Genomic DNA, 22,487 nt, shown 5'->3' with positions numbered 1-22,487 from the left:
TTTCGAAAACTCACGACAGCTCGAGTATGATAAATATATTTCTGCGATCGGGCAACCCTGCGCATCCGAAGGTTGTACTCTAACCGACTCTCACCAGCACCGAACATGGCTCTAAGCTCTTCATAAAATTCGCAAAATTAAAAGTACAAAATCTCTGCTGGCCACGCGTTGATCTGGGATCGGCGCGGAGAAACTTCCACAACCTTTCTCTGGAATGATTCGCGAGTGGGCTGCGCGGCGCGCGAGCGGTTCGCGCGGCGGCCCCCACTAGGACAGGGCAGTCATGTAGCGACATCAGCTGCCGGCGGCGCTTCACTTCAGCTTGGCGGACAGCATGCCCTCCAGCTTGACGGCGTCGGCGGCGAACTTCCTGATGCCCTCGGAGAGTTTGTCGGTGGCCATCTGGTCCTCGTTGAGCATCCAGCGGAACGTCGACTCGTCCATGTCGATCTTGTCCAGGTCCTGCTTCTTGGCTGTGGGAAGGGGATGGAGAGCGCGCTGTCAGAATACGGTATACCGCACCAAAACGATAACGGCACGACGGCGAACCGCCAGACTGGGGACAGACAACCGATATTCAACGGAAATTGGAGGGATCCAGCAGAATTACCCTGAATTCTGAGAGCAACTCCAGCATAAGAAACATTCATTACTTCAAGATTACATTCAAGAAACATTCATTAATGACTCGAAAGACCGTTTTGGCTTACCGCCTTAAACAATAGAAACATCACCAGTTACTCCGTCCCGGCCTGCGCACATCAACTAACACCCTCCCTCCAACCACTCGACGCTCTGAGCGCTCATCCTTCCATGTGACTGCGCCCTCTTTCTCACCGATGGCCTCGCTGAGCTGTGTGGTGAGTTTGTCGGTGCCGTTGGAGAGCTCCTCCAGCAGTTTGGGGCTGATGGTGAGCAGGTCACAGCCGGCCAGAGCCGTGATCTCACCTGAGAGCGTGAGAGAGGGGTAACACAGGTCAGTCAGCTGGTGTAGACAGGGTGGCGGGGTGGTGGAGGGAAGGGAATGACGAGATAGGGGTTAAATTGGCGCTAAGACGCCGTAAAAGCACACTTTTCTGAGTAAAATAGGTCGGTGCGTCGAGTGTCCAACGCTACAAGCCAGTCGCACATATCGCAATCATTCCCTTTGTTGTGACTGATTCTTCTACTGGCTCGAAAGCAACAGCTCAATGTAGCGACGTCCTTAGAACATTGCTGTCACAACGGCGAAGCCCTGTGGTAACTCAACCACTACACAGCCCCCTCCCCATTCCTCCCTCCGCTAAGAAGCAGCACGCGGCCGGCCGGCCCGACATGGCGTTAAAGGCGACAATACGCACCGGTGTTACGGAACGAGGCGCCCATGACGACCGTCTTGTAGCCGAACTTTTTGTAGTAGTTGTAGATCTTGGTGACCGAGACGACGCCCGGGTCCTCGCGCGGCTCGTACTTCTTCTTGTCCGTGTTGGCCACGTACCTAAAACACGGCAGCACATCGATTTTGTTATTGACAAATAGCTGACTTGAATGACAATGACATATGTTTGGACTCTGCCAGGATAAAAAGCGTAGAAAATGACACCATAAACACTCAGGTGTCCCATCAGGTTTAATGTTCAAGTAGCAGCACAAATCGTCAAACGTCAAGCACTTAAAGCGCCAGTATCCAAATAAGCTATTAATTCCATCTCTCTCTCAACCAATAATCCGTCTCTGCATAGCCCACTCATCTCTCCCGTTACTCCTTCTACACCCAATCATCCCTCTACCTCCCTTCTCTAACTCCTCTTCCACTCCCTCGTATCCCCCCCCCCCCTCCACCCTGCGGCCACTCACCAGTCCAGAATGCGTCCGACGAACGGCGAGATGAGCGTGACGCCGGCCTCGGCGCAGGCCACCGCCTGGGCGAACGAGAAGAGCAGCGTCAAGTTGCAGTGGATGCCGTGCTCCTGCTCCAGCTCGCGCGCCGCCTCGATACCCTCCCAGGTCGAGGCCAGCTTGATGAGGATGCGCTCCTTGCTGATGCCCTCCTTCTCGAACATGGAGATGAACTTGCGCGCCTTGGCGATGCTGGCCTTCTTGTCAAACGACAGCCTGGAGAGGGGGCACGAGGGTCAGATCTTGGGATGTAGAAAAACACACACGTCGGAGGACAGTCTGACAATGCCATTACGAATGTTATTCGTTTCAGCAATAGCCGCCACATGGCACATGACTGAAAATAAGATGAAATACGATGGCAGAATTGTTTGTCTTTTGATGCCTGATCGACTCTCAGCATGTGTTTCGAACGAAACTACATGTTATCGTCTGAGATAATAGGTTCTCTCCAAACGCAGGGCGCTTTGGCGAGAGTGGCACGAACCCACGCACGGGAAAACGACCTTCAGCGGCGCAGCATTTTCCCTCAGAGTCACACACGCACATCAACACACGAATGTCGTAAATGATTTTGGGTTGTGTTGTGTCGCAGCTTTCCAGTAAAAAAGTTCATATTGCATAGACTAGAGCAAGTGCGCAAGTAAACCTGCACGCAAAACACATGCACGATGACAATCTCAAATGTCAATAGTCGTCGTGAACGCGAGACATGATTTATACATTATACAACACGTGTATGCCTATGGTGTTTCAGCTGAAGCGGAGCCCAAGTGGCCTGCCCGCCAGTGCAAGCGATAATTACGGGCCACAAGTGTCCCTGGCTAAAGGGTGAGTCCAGCTCTGAAAACAGATGGCCTTCTATAGCTCATCAGTGAACGTAAAGGTGGCAGATGCAGCTATAACCAGTAAAGACAGCTGTTTTTCTCAGTTTCGATCAACCCACGCTTGGCGGACAATTGATTGATCGAACTAGGCATGCATTCAAATCTATGCTAATTCCTTATATTCAACCTTCCCTATTCCTAGCCATTCTGTAGTATCTGCAGAGGCGGCGTCGCTGTCATGATCCCCTTCCAGACTGCACCGTTGCATGATATGCATTTTCTCACCTGGCGTCCACCTCGATGGAGACGCGGCCAGGCACGATGTTGAGGATCTCCTTTCCGAACAGGACAAACACCCGGTCCATGGTGGCCGAGAGACGCTCCTCCTCCGTCCTGTAATGGCCACAAACATAGTCAGAACGGGAGTCACAAACACACACAGTCATAACAGGACAAACACTCGGTCCATGGTGGCCGAGAGTCGCTCCTCCTCCGTCCTGCAATGGTCACAAACATAGTCAGAACAGGAGCCACAAACAGAGTCAGAACAGGACAAACACTCGGTCCATCGTGGCCGAGAGCCGCTCCTCCTCAGTCCTGCAATGGTCACAAACATAGTCAGAACAGGAGCCACAAACAGAGTCAGAACAGGACAAACACTCGGTCCATCGTGGCCGAGAGCCGCTCCTCCTCAGTCCTGCAATGGTCACAAACATAGTCAGAACGGGACAAACACAATTAGAACAGGAGTCACAAAGGCACAGTCAGAACGGGAGTCACAAATAAACACAGAACAGGACAAACACCCGGTCCATCGTGGCCGAGAGCCGCTCCTCCTCCGTCCTGTAAAGACCACAAACATAGTCAGAACGGGACAAACGCAATCAGAACAGGACAAACACCCGGTCCATGGTGGCCGAGAGTCGCTCCTCCTCAGTCCTGCAATGGCCACAAACATAGTCAGAGCGGGACAAACACAATCAGAACAGGAGCCACAAAAGCACAGTCAGAACGGGAGTCTGTTGAGCGGCAAGTCATACATGTAAGCTGATCAAATTGAAGAAAAAATCCAAAAACATTCACACATATGTGGTCTGCTCCGTAAATAGCCAGTGCAATTTGCTAGAACGAAAGGAACCGAAATCCATGAACGTTCGGTGTCACACATGACTGGCATTAAATACCTGTTTCAAATTTCACATTGCATTTGAATGGCGGCATTCGCAGGGACCGGCGGTCCTTTCACTGCGCCACCTCATGACACCGCCGGCCGGTGAATTGTTCACACGGGGAGACAGTGGACTGAACGGTGTCCGCGTTTGTCCCCTCACAGCCCGTGACCGTAAATGTGACGGTGAGTGTGACGGTGACCGTGACGCGTCACCCTCGTGACGACACAGTCACGCCACCGATTCTGAACAGCTATAAACACTGGTCTCTGACATAGCGGTAAACAGGCTGCCCGAGCCAGACAGTGGGAGCGGAGACAAAAGAAAAAAGCAACACAAAAACCGTCACGTTATTGTCAGCATTTAAACAGTGCTGTCTGGCCGTGGATAGAGTCGCTACGTGGATGAAATATCGGGTCATATTCAATTTCAGGCGCTGCGGAAAGGATCCATCGTGTCGATCCTACGAAACGAACCAATTACAGTAGGAATAGGTTACGACCTGTTACGCTACGACCTATTAGGAATTTTAGTCAAATGTGAACTGTGCAGCGACCGTGACTGCTGCGCTTCTGGAGCGGCGCCCATTTGTCGCTCGGCCTCAGGGTTCCGTACCGACGGCACAGGCCGTTCAGAGTGTTCCCGAGTGTCGTGAATGACATGTCACGGTGACTGGGCGCGTGACGAGGCACGATGTCAGATAGCAGTCACTGGACAGCGCAGACTGGGCAGCGGAGAATGGCCGGCGGAGAATGGCCGGCAGAGACTGACCAGCGGAGAATGGCCAGCGGAGACTAGGCAGGAGACGGGAGGAGACGGACAGCGGAAGGCACATAAGAGGTGGTCAGGCATAGCCAGGCAAGGTGGTCGGAGGCCACAGATGGCGGTACAGCCAGTGGTAAAATATCATCGAATATGAGCGGCCAACTTCTTCAACGTTCCGCAGCAGGAGAGCAAACATAGCGCAAGATTATTCCAGAGGGTCCCGCCTAAAACACCAACCGCAGTTCGTCATCAGCCTCTCCCTTTCCACATCCCTCTGTCCTCCCCCAGCATGACGGACAGGTCAGAGTGACGTCAGAAAACCAGACGTCACCACAACGGGGAGACCCCTGCCAGTCCCCGCCTCGCCACCTGCCTGGTTAGCCGGTAAGTGGGAGGCCACAGGCTGGAAGCAAATTCGCTGGCAACAAACAACAGAGGTCCTTTGACGCTATTGCGCTTTGGTCGTCATGGTAGAGGAGAATGGCCTAGAGGGAAGGAGAGCGAGAGAGAGAGAGAGAGAGAGAGAGAGAGAGAGAGAGAGAGAGAGAGAGAGAGAGAGAGAGAGAGAGAGAGAGAGAGAGAGAGAGAGAGAGAGAGACCACTTCTCCATATCTTAGCTTGCCCAGCCAGTTGCATTGTGAAGCAGCACTCAGACCTCACAGCCAGCTGGTCTGCCTGGCAGACCGGGTCAGGCAGACCGGAGGGAGCGCCATCGGACGGCGGGCGGAGGCCGTTTACCTGCAACCACCCCACGGCTCGTAAGTCACGGTCGTGAGGGGAGAGCGCAGCCGTTCAGACGCAATGAACCGCTTTGGTGCAGAGTTCAGAGAGAGTGGTTGGGTGGGGTGCCCGGTGTGTTCGTGGAGTGATCAGGTCAGCTAAGTCTGCCGGTCCCAGCACCTTCAGCGCATGTCGGCTGGTTGATGAAACATGCCTAACACGCGTCTGCTAGCCTCTTTCGTCTTGGGTAGCATTAGAGGTTGGGCATTCAGCTCATGAGAGACAGTAGCCGGAGACAGTAGATAGGTATAACGGAGCTTAACAGTCGCTCGCGGACACGGAGTGCTAAACGGACAGAAGATAAACGATTGCATCACGCTCCCAATCGTCCCATAGAGCCTGCTATGTTACGTCGCATTCCTCAATCTAAACCATAATAAACACAATCACTTTTTTCGCGAGACAAATCGCTACCCTGGCAACCCTTCTCGCTCAGAAGCCATTCCGACAATCGCCGTCCATCACCCGATCAAACCAATAAACAGCGTGATCGTCCGCCGCCTCTTGGTAACAGCCCTGGACGGTGGACGGCGGTCAGTCCACCCCGGCGATACTGGCTCCAGGCCTGACCTGGGACCTCAGAGAGCAGCAGCGCGCCTCGTGATTGACCTCTGTGACCTGGGTGTATCACCGTGCTGCACAGCTGACCTATCTGATATGAGAGGAAACTGTGCCGAACCCCTAAAAACAGCTTTCACGGCCGTGAATTTTAATCTCCGTTTTACCCCACTTGCCGGACTTGCTCTTCTTGTGGCCAGAGCCTCAAAAAGATACCCCACCAAACGAGGCCTTTCCCTCCTACGCCGTTCTCTGTAACTAAGCAGCTGAGGTAACATTGACACAAACAGCGGCGGCGGGACAGAGGTGACGACAGACGTGCCTGCTGTGCACGCGGGCGGCACCGACGGCCCACCGGCGGACGTTATCAGATCGGAACCGTCACGGCACGGCCACCTCACGTCACGTCACGGTCTCGTTACGCATCACGTCACGTCTCACGGCCGTTAGGTCCGTCCATGTCGGTCGGTCGGGCTAGGAGGTCTCAACTGGATTCTGCCTCGCTCTGGCCCATGCCCCGCCACCTACATGCTAACATACTAACATACTAACTGTACATACTAACAGGTAGCGAGGTTGTAAAGAGTCAATACATATCATTCTCAGACAGGTGACAATGCCATATCACGTTAGCGGGAAGGACTAGAGGGGGAACTGCCCCTCCCCTCCCGCCGGAGTCGAGTGCTCGCCACTCGCCGGACGTGGGTCCGCTATCAGACAGGAAGGACGCCGGACCTCCGACCGACCGCCGGCCGGCCGGCCGGCCTGCCGTGCCCTGCCCCCGCCACTGGAGCAGCGTCCGGACCTGGGGGAGACTGGGACCGCGTGCAACAGGAGACAATGCACTGAGGCGGTGCCTGATGGACTGCGGCGATTTCGACTGCGACTTAGAGCTCGGCACCAGCCAGCGGCGTATTTAGAAAATCGCGAAGGGGGGGGCCAAGGGTTTGGAGGGCGCCACCTCACCCAAGGAGGGCGCCATACGGTCGCGAGATAAAAAATCGCTCAGTGGGGGTTGGGGGGCTGGGAGGCGTTTTTTACCATGCCACCAGTTTTTTTTTTTTTGCGTAACCTCGTATAGGTCGTGCTGCATTGATTTTGCATCGTGTGTATTCTTTATACTCCAGGTCACAAAAGGTCAAGTGTTCTTGAAATGCTGCGCCGAAGGCGCGCGAAATTTTTGAAAACAACCTTTTCCTCCGCTTTTTAGGCACGCCTTTTATACGATCACTGTTCAAAGCTCCTCTCGCTCTTTTACCAAATTTGAAGGTGTAAAAAATACCTAAGGTTTGGTCGGGCCGCTGCCACACAAACTGTACAGAAAGCTTGGCTCATGGGTGTCGATGTATAAAAGTTTATTGGCGGTGGCATATCTACGCACCAGATCACCGTATCGGATTGATACCGGAGCGCGAGATGCGTAAACATCATCCAAATTACCTCAGACCAGCCTTCATAGCCTTCTCACAGATGCATACAGTGTACCCACATAACCAGTTTCAATCACCGAAACTTCAGATGCCTGCTGTTGCGCCCGAACCTGTTGACAATACTTAATCGTAATCCATATAGATGCCATGATGCACGTAAAGTAGGATCAATCCGTTAAGACCAAAGACGTGTTTTATGCATCGTAGAGCGTAGATAGTTTTGGTAGGTATAGATACTTCATTCATTGTGCTGAATGCACGTTCATTTGTGGCAGTTTTCACAGGCAAGACATCAACTATGTGCAATAGAACGACTAAGTTGAAAAATATGCCAAAGGAGTAAATAAATGATAGGAGGGCAGCGATCAACGGATGTTGCCAATAGGTAGAAGGGCTGCGATCCACAGGAGGGCACTAATAGGTAGAAGAGCCCCGATCAACATCCCGAGTTTCGACAGTAGGGCACCGATAGGTAGGAAGTTGGCGAGCAGCAGGAGGGCGCCAATGGATAGAAGGGCAGCGATCAACAGGAGGGCACCAATAGGTAGGAGGGCGCCGATCAACAATCAACAGGAGGGCGCCACCAGGTAAGAGGGTGGCGAGGAACAGGAGAGCACCAATAGGAGGGTGGCGATCAACAAGAGGTCGCCAATAGGTGGGAGGGCGGTCATCAACTGGAAGTCGCCAATGAGCGGAAGGGTGACGATTAAAATGGGGGTGGCAATGGTGAGGAGGGCGCCTTTGCTCAAGAGGATGACACGAACAGGAGGGCGTCTGTGCGGAGGGCGCTAGTCAACAGGAAGGTGCCAGTGGATAGGAGGGCGGTGATCAACAGGAGGGTGCCAGTGGTTAGGAGGGCGGCGATCTACACGAGGGCGCCAATAGGAGAAGGGCCCCGATTAACATTCAACAGGAAGGACTAGGGAACCAATAGGTAGGAGGGCGGCACTGAACAAGAGGGTGCCAAAAGGGAGAAAGGCGGCCTTCAAAATTTCACATGAGGGCGCAATAGGTAGGAGAGCGCCAATAATTATGAGGACGCCGATCAGCAGAAGGGCGGCAATATGTAGCAGGGTGGCGACCTACAGGAGGGCGCCTTCGGGTGAGAGGGCGCTTATTTACAGGACAGCGGCTTACATAGGCGACCACCGTTACGCTTAGAGAGCTACAGCCTACAAATGTGGTTGGAGGGCGCCCGAGGGAGCCCTCCAACCGTATTTGGAGGGCGTATTTGGAATGGGCGTCCTCCGAGGGCGCCCTCCATCCGTATTTTCCCTGTAAACACATTCGCGATTGGAGGGCGCCCTCCAGTCGCGATTGTTTTTCGATTCGATTATATCACAATTGCATTTGCGATTGGAGGGCGCCTTCGGCGCCCTCCAATCGCAAAGGGCGCCTTCGGCGCCCAAGGGGGGGGGGGCCATGGCCCAGTGGCCCCCCCCCTGCCTACGCCCCTGGCACCAGCGACACTCATTAACGAGCGGAGACACCGGAGCTGACAAAGTCATCGTTGAGCACACCCAAATCAGGCAGGTCATCAGATAATCATCCACTGTCCAGTAAACCAACGGACACCGGGCACCGAAGGGTGTGTCCGCTGGCCGACCACAAATCTCACCCCGGCCCTGGTCCACGTGACACTCCCTGGGTCCAGGGGCCAGCCGCCGACCGCGCCCGACCCGTGACTACTCGCGCTCCGGTATCTGGGGCACGTCTCGGTCTCAGGTGACCGGACCATTCGAGACGCGCCCTCGACAAAGGTGCCGCCACGGCGTCACGGTCCGAGACGGTCCGATCAAGACCCAGAATACCGCCGGTACACGTTTACATCGAGTGCACGGAAGTTAGGGGAGAGTGGGGTAATTTGGCCGGTGGTGTAAATTGGCCGCCCCCACCTGTACGATGTCTAATAAAAGTGAGGAAATAACTCTAGTCTCTATTCATTTGTCATGGGTAGAAATAACTGGAGGACAAATGTCAAAACTTTGTCCCTCGTAGTTTTATTCAAAATTAATAAAACGTTAATTTCATTAGAAAATGGTAACTTTTACTTCTGTTTACAAAGTTGTATAACATGTAGTATTTGGGCTAAAAACGAATTCAGACATTATAGCGCCATTCTTTAGGGTGTTCAGCGGTTCTAAGAGCAATTTTATCTAATTCCGTATAGCCGTGATGATTTTATAGACAAAAATTTTCAGAATGGCAATATGAGGTAATTTGGCCGGGACTAGCGGGGCAACTTGGCCGGTGCGCTCATGGTCACTATGCTGGGACGGCCCAGTTTTCATTGTCAATTGTACCATAAATGACATGATTCATGACCAACTTTGACTACTTTGATGCCTTACTTCCGATTGGTCAACTGTAAGAGCATGTGACGTCATCAAAGGTTACCAAACGTTTTTTGCTAATAAATCCTTAAATAAAAATGGTACAGCCGCACAAATGGTCTCATTCTGTTCAGCTCGCCGAGACGCATCGAACGATATGCATGATGACCTTGAAATCACGTGACCTTGAGGTCAAGCGACCTGATGCAACGTGACCTGAGATCAACCTTTGACCTTGACTTCTCAAGGTCAACACATATATCTTTCGATGCGGACTGACGAGAGAATTACGATGGTACTCGAAGTTATGGCCTAGCTTGATTACTTCAAAAGTTATTCGTAAAAAAACTATCTTCGCATCCAGAGCCGCTAATTTGGCTACTTTGACCCCTGTGACCCCTGAGTCAACCTCCAAAATGCGGCAAATGCGTCATAGGAAACACGTCATTGCTGAATCTGAAGCTGACTCGCAATATAATAGAAAATCCCGACCGCAAACTAACACCGGCCAAATTGCCCCACACCCCCGGCCAAATAACCCTGCTAGTGGGGCAATTTGGCCGCCTTGCAGACCTTTGTAAAACGTCACAATTTCAATATAAGTAATTACTCTATCATTTCAAGTTCACTGTCCAGTAAAGTAAAATGAATGCGACACCTGCCAGCGTTGAGAAAATGCAGAAATGTGTCGTCAATTTTAAGTTCTATCGTTTTCTAAAAAAAGCGGCCAAATAACCCCAACCTCCCCTAGCCCAAAAACAGAGATTGATCGCATCAAGCTTTCAGATTGATATTGATTGATGACATAAGAACGAGTGAAAGATCATGATGTGGTGTGATCTGATGTTCTTGATTGGCGGGCAGGACCGGCCTAAAGGCAGCCTTGTTCTGTCCCATCCGCCTTGACGCATTGTTGAACCAACAGTCAACATTTACGATCTTCACCACACCGCCACCGCCGTGACTATTACAGTCGACACGCACTGGCGCAGACAACACGCACCAGCGCGAGCGATTGGGAAACGGCGCGACCACGGGCGGGCGAGCTGGGGAACAGTGCGTCAGCTCTCCGCACCATTACTCGCACGGCTCGCTGATTGGGCAACAGAACCATGACAGCGACGCGGGCAGGTCTCGGGGAGGTGAAAGAGGGCGGGGGAGGAGGTGACCCGGTCCACTGCCTCCGAGGAACCCCATGGCCGTGCGCGCAGCCGCTCCGCCCGGCCAGCTCGGCACGCGGCTCGGCGGTAGGACTAGGACGCGGGGGACGCAGCAGGTGTCCTAGTGACACAGCGGCGGAAGATCGAACAATGAATCGCAGTTAGTTCAGCCAACGAAGGCATCTGAAGGCTGCCGGAAAAGGAAGTAATTGACGTTTCCTGAGGGCTTTCACAGGTAACAATGCCGTTGAAAATGTCATGCATCAGAACACCGTTATTAACTAGTCACATTTCCCACAGGGGAAACAAAAAATCAAGTCAAACGGGCAAATAGGGTGGCTGGATAGCCTGATCTGCGATGGTCCATGGTATGATGGTGATAACAAAAAGGTCCTTGGTCAATCTTATATGAAGGTATAGCCCTTGATCCTAGGCCCAGACATTACCATAGCTTAACACCACCAATAAAAGCTACCGCCGCCGCCCACCCCTCCCGGACTGCGCCACCGCTCGGTCACCCATCCCTCCCTCGGACCAGGGAACTAGTGTGACCGGCGTGACCTCTGCGCGGCGCCCTACCGCCCCCTCCGACAATCAATACATGCCGACGGTCGGCGGCGGCGGGGCGGATGGAGGTCAGATCCAGCAGCACCGCCGGCCTGCGCCGGTTTATTTTCAGCCAATACAACCATCCCGGGAAATACTCCGTCCTCACGGGCACATTACTTTATTTAGATAAAGTGTTATTTTATTTCCCACGAGATCACATGTAACTGATGCTTGTTTATCTGTCTTATGAAATATTCGACATGAAAAGGACAAAATAATTTTTCAAACGACCTTTTGGATATCAGATTCCTTCACACCACTGCAAAACAACGTTCATTCAACTGGGCATATCAATCAAACATGGTCATTCAAACATCCAGCTGCGCAGGAGAGCTGGACGGCCATGGGCGCCAGACACGGGACGGACGGAAAGAATCAATAGCCTCCAACTGGCTCCATCCGTGCGGTGGGCCGCTAACGGGTTCTCTGAGACCGGTCACGGTAACCAGTACCGTGCAAAGGATGTGCATTGTGCAGCATCGACATTAGATATTTCATACCCCTAACATGACAAGCTATCTGTCATGATAAGTGCCAATATTCACAAGCAGGTTCAAAAATGTTTTATAACCAGCGGGCCAGACTTCCTGCCGGCGCGGCCCGGCGGTAGTGACGATCGCAGAAAAACGCTGTAACGAGAGCAGCGTCAGCAAAATCAGGAACGACAGACCAGAGAACAGCCGGAGAAAAACTGCGCGATGTACCGGAATCCGTCCACCAATACCGGATATCCGACCGAGCCCCTATCCGAGGCCGTGAAAAACCCGAGAACGTTGGACAATGTCCGTCTGTTACAGCTGGATCAAACCTACACTCTGGCTCTATAGTGGGTGCTTTTTTAGCATCAATGACATCTTCAGGAACAATCCTACAGCCACCCAGCATATTGAACAAAAATGGCAATAACCATGCAGTAATGGAATGCTAGGATTTACAATGAAAAACTGATAAAGGACTGTTAGAATGAGATGACTAAATGACTGTCTTTACCACCAATAACTTGTGCAATGATGAGAGCTTTTTCAGCACATAGTCTGCATGTGAGTTGTGATGTCATTTAGAAATATTTGCATCAAGCATGTGACATGATTATCCAGCAGCATGAAATAACAGCAAAAGATGAGCCTTGCCTTTTGCCTATCCTTCAGGCTGCCAGACTTAGTAAACCTACCAGGTGAGAATACAATGTAAGAAGAAAAGTAATGGGCTGTAACAACCCTCATGCAAGAGGATAAATCGAGTTAACTTACTTTCCAGCCTGTTTGCCATATTCCACAGCTTTGTCAATGAGGCTCTGGTACTGTGGCATTGACGCAGCTGCCAGAATGAGTGATGGGTTGGTTGTTGCATCTGTGGGCTTGTATTTCTTCATAGCTGGAAAGGAAACAACAAATGAATGGTTAGAAACAGGTTAAAGCCCTAATTGTCCATCCCCCAGCATTCACTAACATTTGATGTTGTTTGCTGAGCAAAAAGCATGACATTCAGATAAAACACAGCACACACCCATGCAGTGTATTACAGTGTAGCTACACACAAAAAAACAAGGTAGGAAGTAGGGAAAATCTGTAAGCAATGAAACAGTAAAACAATAAGAAGCATAGCCTTAATGACTAAACACAATTAATGTTTGTATGCTTGTCTCATATTGATATGTGTCAAATACGTAAACCTACCATTGACAATCAGAGGCGCCTAGTGATATATCAGAAGCTGAATAATTTACATAATATGGAATTGAATCAGTAACCTCATATCATTTGAAGCCTAAAATTCTAAAAGCCACCAAGGAAAACTTGAAGCTGGTCGGTAGTTAGTAGGTACGAGCCCGCCAATGAAAGCGTTCTCACGCTGACTCCGAGCCAAAGGTGGATTATACGCTAACAACTTCTAGGGCATACAAATATGGTTGATAATGTGAAAATTTTACAACAAAAGGCATGAGACATGAAGTTCATCAGTCAGTAAAGCAGGGCATGGAAAAGGGAATAGCTGAAAATTGAAATGAAAAAATAACTGAACAGCTGTGAGTTTCCAGAACATTATTTACCTTCAAAGTCGCCAGTATCGGCGACAACGACCGTAACATCCTTGAGCTGATCCAACACACTAGCCATCTTTGCTCTCTTTGGTGACTGCTCAGTCATTTTCAGTCTTATATATCGACCGAGGAAATCAAGCCGGCGACGCCAACGTATCGCAGGGGCGCATTGCAGTGACGTCACTCAAATTGACGCACGCATGCGCAGTTTTCGCCTCAAGGTCACCTAGTGAATTCAAAAACTATTGAAATAATTTTATTTTGTTGTTCTTGCACAATCTCTGAGGATACTTTTTATCGTTTATGATAAAATTGAATACAACAGATTTTAATATTAGTTTTTGTAATTAACACTTGAAATAACATAAGAATTCTATCAGAAACCGAAAATATCATAATTTGTTTAGCTCCTGAAAATGGCGGTAGATTTGTTTGCAAAATAAGCGCGCGTGGCTCGAAATCGGTCCGTCCTCGTTTTTGTCTTGTGACTGACAGGTGAGGGTGGGCGAAGGTTATCATTATGTGATTTTTTTCATTTTTATAAAACAACTATTGTGATTGGTTCATGTAACTTTATTTAGAGTGGTGTAGGAATTTTAACACGAGTGATAGTTCTGACTTAAGTTCATTATCAGTATCATCACCGTCAGTTTCAGACTGCAGTGCAAACTGCAAGTAAACTTCTGTTTTCAATTGTTAATTGTTATTTGTTTCATGGTCTAGGTATATATGCTAAGCATGCCATCAAATCATAACTGTCAAGCACTTGCCTAGGGCCATCATATTCAGCTGCTAAATAGATCTGTGCACCATTCATACCATTTTGATGATGTTCTTGTCTATCAAAGCAAGTCAAAACAATGACCTCTTCATCATTGTTTACAGTGTTATCAAAATGCAGCGTGCAGCCCGTCTGAAGAAGGAGCTGGCAATGCTGGCAGTGTCACCACCAGCTGGGGTCTGCTGCGCTGCTGAAGGGGATGACATCACTCGGCTGAAGGCTACCATCACTGGACCTGAGGGCTCGCCTTTTGAGCAGGGCACCTTTCAGCTGGACGTGGTGGTTCCAGAAAGGTGGGTGCTACATTGGCAGAGGTGTATTCTGAATCTGCAGCACTTTGTGGAATGGGGTGCATATGTATTAGAGTTCTGGCATAGCTAACAGGCTTGGGCACTTTCAGCTAATGATATCTGAACAGTGATGATCTTCAAGTATAAAAAATCATGCATTTTACATTCATAGATCATATTTCAATTTTCATAAACTTGCGGCATCACCATTGATTGCTAATGGGGAGAACAGTTGAAGGCTTGTCTAAGCTTCAATCCACCGCAATGAACTCAACTGCTGTAACAGTGAGTTGCATCGCAATGTCTGTTCCCAATCATCTGCTCCCTGTCTTGACTGCTCCACTCACTGTCTTTCCTCCAGGTACCCGTTTGAGCCGCCCCAGGTGACGTTCTCCACGCCGGTGTACCACCCAAACGTGGACCCGTCGGGACGCATCTGCCTGGGCGCGCTGAAGATGCCACCGACGGGCGACTGGAGGCCCAGCCTGCAGCTGGCCACGCTGCTGCTGTCCGTCAGGGTGCTGCTGGCCGAGCCTAACCCTGACGACCCGCTCATGCCCGATATTGTGAGTGAGAGATGCCGGAAGGTGATGGTTTGAGGAAGGGTGGGTGGAGGAGAGGATCATTTATTGGCAGGCGTGTGTAAGGAACGTTGGCATTTCCAGATGACATTTTTACAATCGCCTTTTTGTTCTAGACGTTTAATTGAAAATGATAAGATAGAAAATAGTCACTCAGCATACAAACAGTTGTATCAAAAAGAGGTTGCAATTTGTGGCAATAGATAACAGTAAACTTATGTCACACTATTGCTGCTTAGCCATTTATTAATGTAGCATCGCTCAGCAACCCCAACTATCCAATTATTATTAAAGATAAGTCATTGCATTGTTATTGTATTGCAGTCATAGTGGCCATAAGGGGATTAGGCACGGAAAAAGACCGGACTTAATTTCATTTACATACAAAGCACCGCATCACTTTGTGGTTGTGTTTGTCGGCTGTGTCCTGGGGTGACCTGAATTCGTTTAAACATCGACTGCACTATCAGATGTGCGCTTAAATCCAACAGATGAGCCATGGGCCATCGATCTTTGTGACCCTACCGTACCCAATGACACGTGTCGAAACGTAGAAGGTCCCGAGCAGCTGCTATCAAACCCCAGCGTCATCTACCTCACTCGCCGACGCGAAGCGCTAGTTTGTGTGGTTTCTAACAGATGTCGCCGTTGGTGTTTCAGGCTGAGCAGTACCGGTGCCGGCGCCAGGAGTACGAGCACACGGCGGCGGAGATGACGGCCAAGCACGCTGTTCCGCAGGTAAGGAAAAGGAATCATACATGGCCTACACTGTACTTAAAGAAGGATAAATGCGTGAAATCTACCCACCGATGTGGATGAGTCAGCCTGCACCCGAGTGGTGTAAACGTTAAATTGTTTTTTTTTTCATTTCTGGTGCGTGAGCAAAAGGCCAACATATTTCCCGCGTTCGATGTCTCTCGGACGGCGAAGATTCTTCGTCGTCCGGCCAATCCCGTTCAAGGTCAGCGGGGGCTCGGCTGCGGTTATGGAACGTGATTGGCCAGACGACGTAGAATCTTCGCCGTCCGAGAGACATCGAACGCGGGGATAATCTTTGCTCGGGCGCGATGTGATCAGAGGGTTTTGTAATTTTCAACCATGCGTAGAATGAGCAGGATACAGAGGTGAGTGGATGAGTGAGCAAGCCTCCTCGTTACGTCTTGATTGTGTATGGGCGTTTCATCGTGTGGCTTGTGGTAATCACACGATTTAGGGCTCACTCTCTGGTTTTCTTCGCCATTTCCCAATGTGTCTGAGGCGGGTGACTTTATAACAACGTTTTGAACTATTTCAGTCTTACGGCTACTGAGAAAGGTGTCGACAAATTGGACAAAATATATCAATCGGAAGCCAATTGTGAGACTCCCGAAGTTTTTGCCATTACCTAAAGTATTTTTTTCGGCTATTATTCGGTGCAGTATTGCTAATTTTATAACGATTTTAGCAAGTCGGGAAAATGGCAACAGTCTTGAAGCTTTTCAACTACGGCTCGCTCATATACTGACGCTTACACTTTGGTCGGAGACTGGATGTTTAGCTATGCTGCTTTACTGATCGGCGTTCCTACCTCGCCAGTCTCTACTGACCGGTCTTTCTCCTCGCCAGTCAGTATTGACCAGTGTTTCTCCCTGCCATTTTGTGCTGTGGTGCTGACCGGTGTTTTCTCCCTCACACAGTCTGTGCTGAGTCCGATCGAGAACCGGTCCACCTCTCCGCCCGGCCAGCCAGCGGTGTCCGGTAAGCAGGCACGAGCACAGAGCAGGGACGGCTCAGAGTCACCGACCATCGCCCCCAAACGGGCCCGACCCTCCCTGTCCCCCACCACCTCCTCGACATAGCCTCGACGCGGGTCGACGGTCACCACCCGGCCCTCCATATCCCCCGCCACCTCCCAAACATAGCCTCGACCCGGGTCACCAGTCACCGCCCGGTTCAGGACGGGGTCAGGGAGTACTCTCCCGGGGCACCCCCGGGCTGTCAGTCAGCTGTCAGGTGAATCCCTGTCAGTGTCATGACAGCTGGTTGTCCCGTGGTGGCCGACCGCTGTGCTGGTGGAGAACTCACTCCGCCCTTGTAAATGTTGACGCTACAGAGGTGTGCTTTTCACGTATAACGGGTCGTCTTCGTCATTTGTGCCATAGTTGCAAACCAGTCGAGATGTCCGAAGAAGGGCATGAAGCGATTCTGTTGCGATGAGCGTATGTTCAGATAGTGTGCTATCGGTGGAATGGTGCTTCCGTGAATGTGATAGGCGATAGATCTATGCGGCCGATGGATCAGTCGCTAGCGTGGCTCAGAAATTTAATAGATCTACTTTAAGAACGCAGTATTTGTACGATTCTTTTATAAATAAACATTAATATCACGAAAGTAGAATGGTGTATTATATCGAGATGCACACTTAAAAAACAATAAAACGTGACACGTAATTACGGGACGGATAAAATTCACGCACACTGACGTAACAGCGTATCATTCAGCTCAATAGAGGACATGCCATAATAAATACATTTCCCGCCTGTAACACCACACAGGCGAGTGATAAAACATCTGGGATGCAAAACCTCATCCGACGAGCACAACTCCTTGAGCGAAAGGGCATGTCCTTGTGAGCAGCGGGCGGGGGCGGTCGGCGGGGGGGGGGGCATTACAGGGCGCCGGGGCGCGGCGGCCAGCCGACCGGCCCCACCGGCGCCCACGGCTCCCCCAGGGTCGGGTAGACGTGCCGGCGCGCGCCCTGGTACTCTGGACAGGGGTAGCAGACGGCCGGGTCGGCGCCGGCACCCACCGGCCGCCGGCCCTGCGCCGGGTCCTGCGGGCACCAGCCGGCGGCGGCGGCGCCCCAGCTGCCCGACAGAGCGGCAGAGGAGGCTGAGCCCTGCAGCGCCGGCTGCGGCGGAGGGTGGGACTGGGCAGAGGGGTGGCGCTGCGGCTGCTGTGGTGGCTGAGGTTGCTGCTGCGGCTGCTGCTGAAGGTGTTGATGAACCTGCTGCTGCTGCGGCCGGTCCTGGTGCTGCTGATGTTGGTGTGTCAGGGCCTGCTGCTGCGGCTGAGGCTGTCCTTGGTGGCCGCTCTGCCGCTGCGCCTCATGCTGGGGCTGTTGGACAGGCTGGTGGACCGGCTGGTAGTGATGCTGATAATGGTGCAGTTGTTGCTGCTGGTGGTGCAGCTGCATCTGGTGATCATGTCTCGGGTGCGACTGCTGTTGCTGCTTCTGAAGCTGGAGCTGCTGTAGGTGGTGCTGTTGCATATGCTGCTGCTGCTGATGCACCTGCTGCTGCTGCTCTCTCTGCATGTAGAATTGTCGCTCCTGTTGGCTCTGCTGCAGCCACTGCTGGTGGTGCAGCTCCATCTGCTGCTGCTGTTGCTGCTGCTGAAGCTGCAGGTGATGCTGCCACCCGGCGCTATACCCTGCCGGCGGCGGCAGCGGCGGCCGGTGCCTCTCCACCCCAGCCGGCTCGTACAGTCGGAACGCCCTCCTGTCACCGGGCTCGGGCGGCCGCCGCGCCGCCCGCTCGTACGCCTCGAACAGCGCGTGCACGCTGGGGCTCATGGAGGCCGGCGGCGGCAGCGGCAGCGCCGGGTACGGAGCGGCCAGCGGCGGCGCCGGCAGCGGCACTCGCCGCGTTCCGACCGGGTGGCGGACGGCCGCCGCGCCCGGGCTCCCCGCCGGTCCCGAGCCGCCCTTCTTACCGCGCGGCTGCTGACCGCCGGGCTGCGCTCTCTGAGGGCGGGTCGGCTGCGGCTGCGGCAGGGGCGGCTGCGGATGGTGGTGGTGGTTTACCAGGTGCGGCTGCGGCTGATGGATAGGTGGCTGCTGATGTTGGTATTGCTGTGGATGCGGGTGCTGCCCCGGCGGCTGCTGACGCGCCTGTGTCGGATGCCTCTGTCTATCTCCGGGCGGGGGCGGCGCCGCCATGGCCAGTGACGGCTCGAAGGACGGGTTCAGGATCCTGGTAATGGCGTGCTCCTCGCTCGGCGGCTGGAACAGGAACTCATACCCCTTCACGAGCGCCATGTCCAGGTGGTGGGCGCGCCGCGGCGGCTGTTCCGTCTGCGGGTCGCTCGCCGCCTCCAGCAGCCGGCAGCGCTGTGCCTTCTGCTCAGCAGTCTCCAGACGCCGCTTCTTCAGTGGCAGCGTCTGTCCGGGGGCGCCGGGCCGCTTCAGCGCCTGCCGAGCCGCCTCAGAGGGCGGGGAGGACGGCGGGCGCGCCGGCCGGCTGACGCGGGTGATTGTGATGTTTGGAGGGCTCAGCGGGGCTCCCAGCGGCTCACCTGCCTGTGCGGGCGGCCGGACGGGAGGAGCCTCGACTTGTGTCTGCCCGGCGGCCGACGGTGGCGCCGGTAGAGGACCATCTCGGTTCGTCTCAGATACAGGACATTGTGTTTTGGCCTCTGTCTGGGGATGGTTCGGCTCTGAAGAGCCTCCATCTCGCTGGGTTTTCTCATCAGCTCCAGACGGCGCCTGTGTCCCGTCGTCTGCCGTACGGTCGTCCCCATCCTCGGCCTGCGCCGGTGGTGTGATGCTCTCTGTATACCGACTGACGTCATATCCGCCTGCGGCCGGCCGCTCCCCCGCCTGGGTCGAGTCGGGTGACTGCACCGGGCTGGAGGTGGGCGGCGGCGGCGGCGGCGGCGGCGGCGTCCGCTCCCCGTCCCGGTCCGTGCACTCGGCGCTGGGGTGACATTTGTCCCTCCCGCCGCTCTGGGTCGTCTCATTGCCGCAGGCTGGTACATCAGTCTGCGCCGGGAGATTGTCAGAGTGTGACTGACCAGGACCCGGCGGAGCCGGCGGAGGGAGGGTCGTGCTCCCCTCCGTTCCCGTGTCGGTGACGGTCTGGGCGGGCGGCGGCTGCCGACAGCGGCGCCGTGCCTCCAGCCGCGGCCGCTGGCTGTAGCGGCTGATGAAATCCACCAGCGACTCGCGGGGCGGCGGTGACCCGCCCTCAGATGGCTCGCCTTTGGACGCCGTCGATGCCGGGGAGCCGTCCGCTCCGTAGCGCGGTGAGAAGGGCACCTCCTCGTCTGGGTGGCACCAGGAGCTGGGTGGAGGGGTGACGCCCCGCCCGTCGTCAGCAGTTCGCCGCGGAGAGAACACGTCGTCCGGACCGACTGAGGTGGTGTGCGGCCGCCTCTGGCCCGGGTGGCGGCCGCCGCGGCCCCGCGCCGCCCTCGTCATCAGCGGCGGCTCCTCCTTCGACACCTCCCCAACCCTTTTCAGGATCATCTTGTCGGGCCGCACGACCACCAGGTACTCGGTGAAGTCCTGCAGCAGCGCCTCGTCCTCCTTGGCTCGCCGCAACACCTCCTTCAACTTCCTGCGGAAGCTCTTCGGCTTCTTCTTCTTCAGTTCCACGCCGTCCTCGTCTGTCTGACCGGGTTCGTACTGGATTCGCTCCAGCTGTCGGATCATCTGCTCGCTGGACCGGCTCAGTCGCAGGTGCACCTCGCTGTTGTGCCGCTCCACCTGGACGCGGCGCCGGGGCGGCGGCGGCGGCCGGTCGCCCTCGGCGCCCGTTCCTCCCTCCTCGCCGGTAGGCTCATCTCCGTGTTTGTCCTCCTCAGCAGCGGAGTCCTCTGCTCTGCCGTCTGACTCCTCTCCGGCCGACGGCCGCTCGTCACTCTCCAGACCGATCTCGATGTCTCCATTGTTGAGTCGCGCCGGGCTGGAGGGCTGGGGAACTGCTGGTTGGTTCAAACTTTCCTTCACGGTCCGTGGCGCAGGCTGAGGTCGTATCGGGTGCAACTCTGGCATCGGTGTGCATACTCGCTGATCGCTCCCCCGATCAGCCGTCGCCCGCCGCTCCCCGCTTGATGACGCGCCGGCCTCCCCGCGCCGCTCGGTGTCTGCTGCAGCCGGCCGAGTGGCGTGCTCTGCATTCCTCTGAGCCGCGTCAGCGCCGCTGTGTCGCAGCGCGCTGCTGACCGGCAGGTGGGGCGGCATGGAGGCCGGCCGCGGCGCCGCCGGGCTGACGGCCACCGCCGCCGCGCTGCCCGACTCCTGGTGGGATCCCGGGCCGGTCGGCACCAGACAGACCCGCGCCAGGGGACCGGGCGACGACAGCCGCCGGTGGGCCGCCCGGTCCGGGGACTCGGCCGGAAACACGAGGTCCGACCCGGAGCCGCAGCCGGAGCCGGAGCCGGAGCCATCGCTGCGCACCGAGCGCCGGTCCGGAGTGCCGGCGGCGGCGCGCAGCGGCGGGCTGCCCTCGGGGGTGCCGCTGGACGAGGTCCTGCTCTCGCCGGAGCCGGGCCAGCGCACGGCTCCGCTCAGACCTCCCGACAGCCAGATGGGTACCAGCGCCGGCGGCGGCGGCCGACTGCCGGCCGGCCGGCCGCGGCCGCGCGCCGGGCGCGCACACCCCAGCTCCTGGAACTTGTGGAAGGCGGCCTCGAACGTGTCTGCTCTGTGCCGGGTCTCGGCGGCGGGCACGCTGCGGCGCCGGCCGCGCGGAGTCTGCAGCACCAGCCGGCGGTCCTCGTCGCTGAACCGCGACCACAGGAACGCCTTCTTGGTGAGTCCGGCCCAGTCGGTGGGCCGGTAGTCGGGCGGCGGCGACGGTCTCCTGGCGGGCGCCGCGGCGCGCCGGTGCGCCAGCTGGCTGGGTTTCAGCAGACCGGAGCGCTGGCCGTCGAAAGCCTCGTACACGTCGCCCGGGTCCAGCGAGAGGAACCTCGGCCGGCCGGCCGGGCCGCCGACACCTGTACAAACCAGACAGAGGGCGGATCAGAAACGGCACATGTGACAGATAACGCGCACAGCCGACAGAAAAGGCGACGGGCCGGATAATCAGTGAATCTACGAATATTTGTTCATGTGGCTACCGGCACATGCACGGTATGGCACCGCGGCTGCCCTGCCACTTGTGGCGGGGAGTGTCTTTGATCTGATCTGATTCGAAAGTGTGTGGATCAGCCAGTGATAAAGCACACTGACACTTGGTCTTGACAGGTTCGTCACTGGCTTTTAGACCTGTTGATTGGGTTGTGATGACTGATGACTTGCCTCAGCCGCGAGACTGTCGTGTTGCCTTGTTACTAATATTGTCTGGGAACAGACAGACAACAGTCCCTTTTTATGCAAATTCAATTACCTAATGCTGAGCTGAAAGCATATTGCTGGTGATAAATATGAGCCATGGACAGCGGAGAGTGCCAGAGTGGCTTCAGGCCTGCGCCGCTCGGCGTTTGCGGTCTATTTCTTATATCGGGTAGTCTTAGGGCCTCAGCCGCCGCCTGGCTCGTAGGCCGCCCGGCGTGCACCGATGTCGTGCGGTGCAGTCTA

General features: G+C 54.5%; 3 protein-coding genes across 8 annotated transcripts in view; 1 reads left to right on the top strand and 2 right to left on the bottom strand.

Annotated features, from left to right (window-relative positions):
- Positions 1-20: 20 nt before the first annotated feature.
- LOC122386991 (transaldolase-like) lies at positions 21-13,748 on the bottom strand. Its single transcript, XM_043376770.1, has 7 exons — positions 13,560-13,748; positions 12,760-12,883; positions 2,991-3,098; positions 1,837-2,094; positions 1,341-1,477; positions 838-948; positions 21-473 (listed from the first exon to the last, which is right to left on the bottom strand). The coding sequence occupies exons 1-7, from the start codon at positions 13,654-13,656 to the stop codon at positions 313-315; spliced, it is 996 nt and encodes a 331-aa protein (XP_043232705.1). The 5' UTR covers positions 13,657-13,748; the 3' UTR covers positions 21-312.
- Positions 12,629-17,572, top strand: LOC122386997 (ubiquitin-conjugating enzyme E2 T-like). 6 transcript variants are annotated; one of them, XM_043376812.1, is made up of 5 exons: positions 12,629-12,683; positions 14,436-14,624; positions 14,983-15,187; positions 15,863-15,940; positions 16,879-17,572. In XM_043376812.1, the coding sequence occupies exons 2-5, from the start codon at positions 14,446-14,448 to the stop codon at positions 17,038-17,040; spliced, it is 624 nt and encodes a 207-aa protein (XP_043232747.1). In that variant the 5' UTR covers positions 12,629-12,683; positions 14,436-14,445; the 3' UTR covers positions 17,041-17,572. The 6 variants fall into 6 exon arrangements, with proteins under 6 accessions (XP_043232747.1, XP_043232714.1, XP_043232758.1 ...); XM_043376779.1 differs by lacking the exon at positions 12,629-12,683 and adding an exon at positions 13,987-14,045; XM_043376823.1 differs by lacking the exon at positions 12,629-12,683 and adding an exon at positions 14,075-14,117.
- Positions 17,565-22,487, bottom strand: part of LOC122386953 (bromodomain-containing protein 4B-like) — a 22,208-nt gene continuing 17,285 nt past the window's right edge. The window contains exon 3 of the mRNA XM_043376708.1: positions 17,565-21,904. Within this exon, the coding sequence (XP_043232643.1) occupies positions 17,850-21,904 (4,055 nt within the window). The 3' untranslated portion in view covers positions 17,565-17,849. The remainder of the gene's footprint in view (positions 21,905-22,487) is intronic.

This window comes from Amphibalanus amphitrite, unplaced genomic scaffold, assembly GCF_019059575.1.
Source record: "Amphibalanus amphitrite isolate SeventyFive unplaced genomic scaffold, NRLGWU_Aamphi_draft 000016F_arrow, whole genome shotgun sequence".
Classification (NCBI taxonomy): domain Eukaryota; kingdom Metazoa; phylum Arthropoda; class Thecostraca; order Balanomorpha; family Balanidae; genus Amphibalanus; species Amphibalanus amphitrite.
This window is presented reverse-complemented; position numbering and strand designations above follow the sequence as displayed.

Coding starts and splice junctions, on each gene's coding strand:
- LOC122386991 (XM_043376770.1), bottom strand. CDS start 13,656: ATGACTGAGCAGTCACCAAAGAGAGCAAAGATGGCTAGTGTGTTGGAT. Junction 3,099..12,759: donor TATGGCAAACAGGCTGGAAA/GTAAGTTAACTC, acceptor TGGCCATTACAG/GACGGAGGAGGAGCGTCTCT. Junction 2,095..2,990: donor TCCATCGAGGTGGACGCCAG/GTGAGAAAATGC, acceptor CCCCCTCTCCAG/GCTGTCGTTTGACAAGAAGG.
- LOC122386997 (XM_043376812.1), top strand. CDS start 14,446: ATGCAGCGTGCAGCCCGTCTGAAGAAGGAGCTGGCAATGCTGGCAGTG. Junction 14,625..14,982: donor GACGTGGTGGTTCCAGAAAG/GTGGGTGCTACA, acceptor TCTTTCCTCCAG/GTACCCGTTTGAGCCGCCCC. Junction 15,188..15,862: donor ACCCGCTCATGCCCGATATT/GTGAGTGAGAGA, acceptor TTGGTGTTTCAG/GCTGAGCAGTACCGGTGCCG.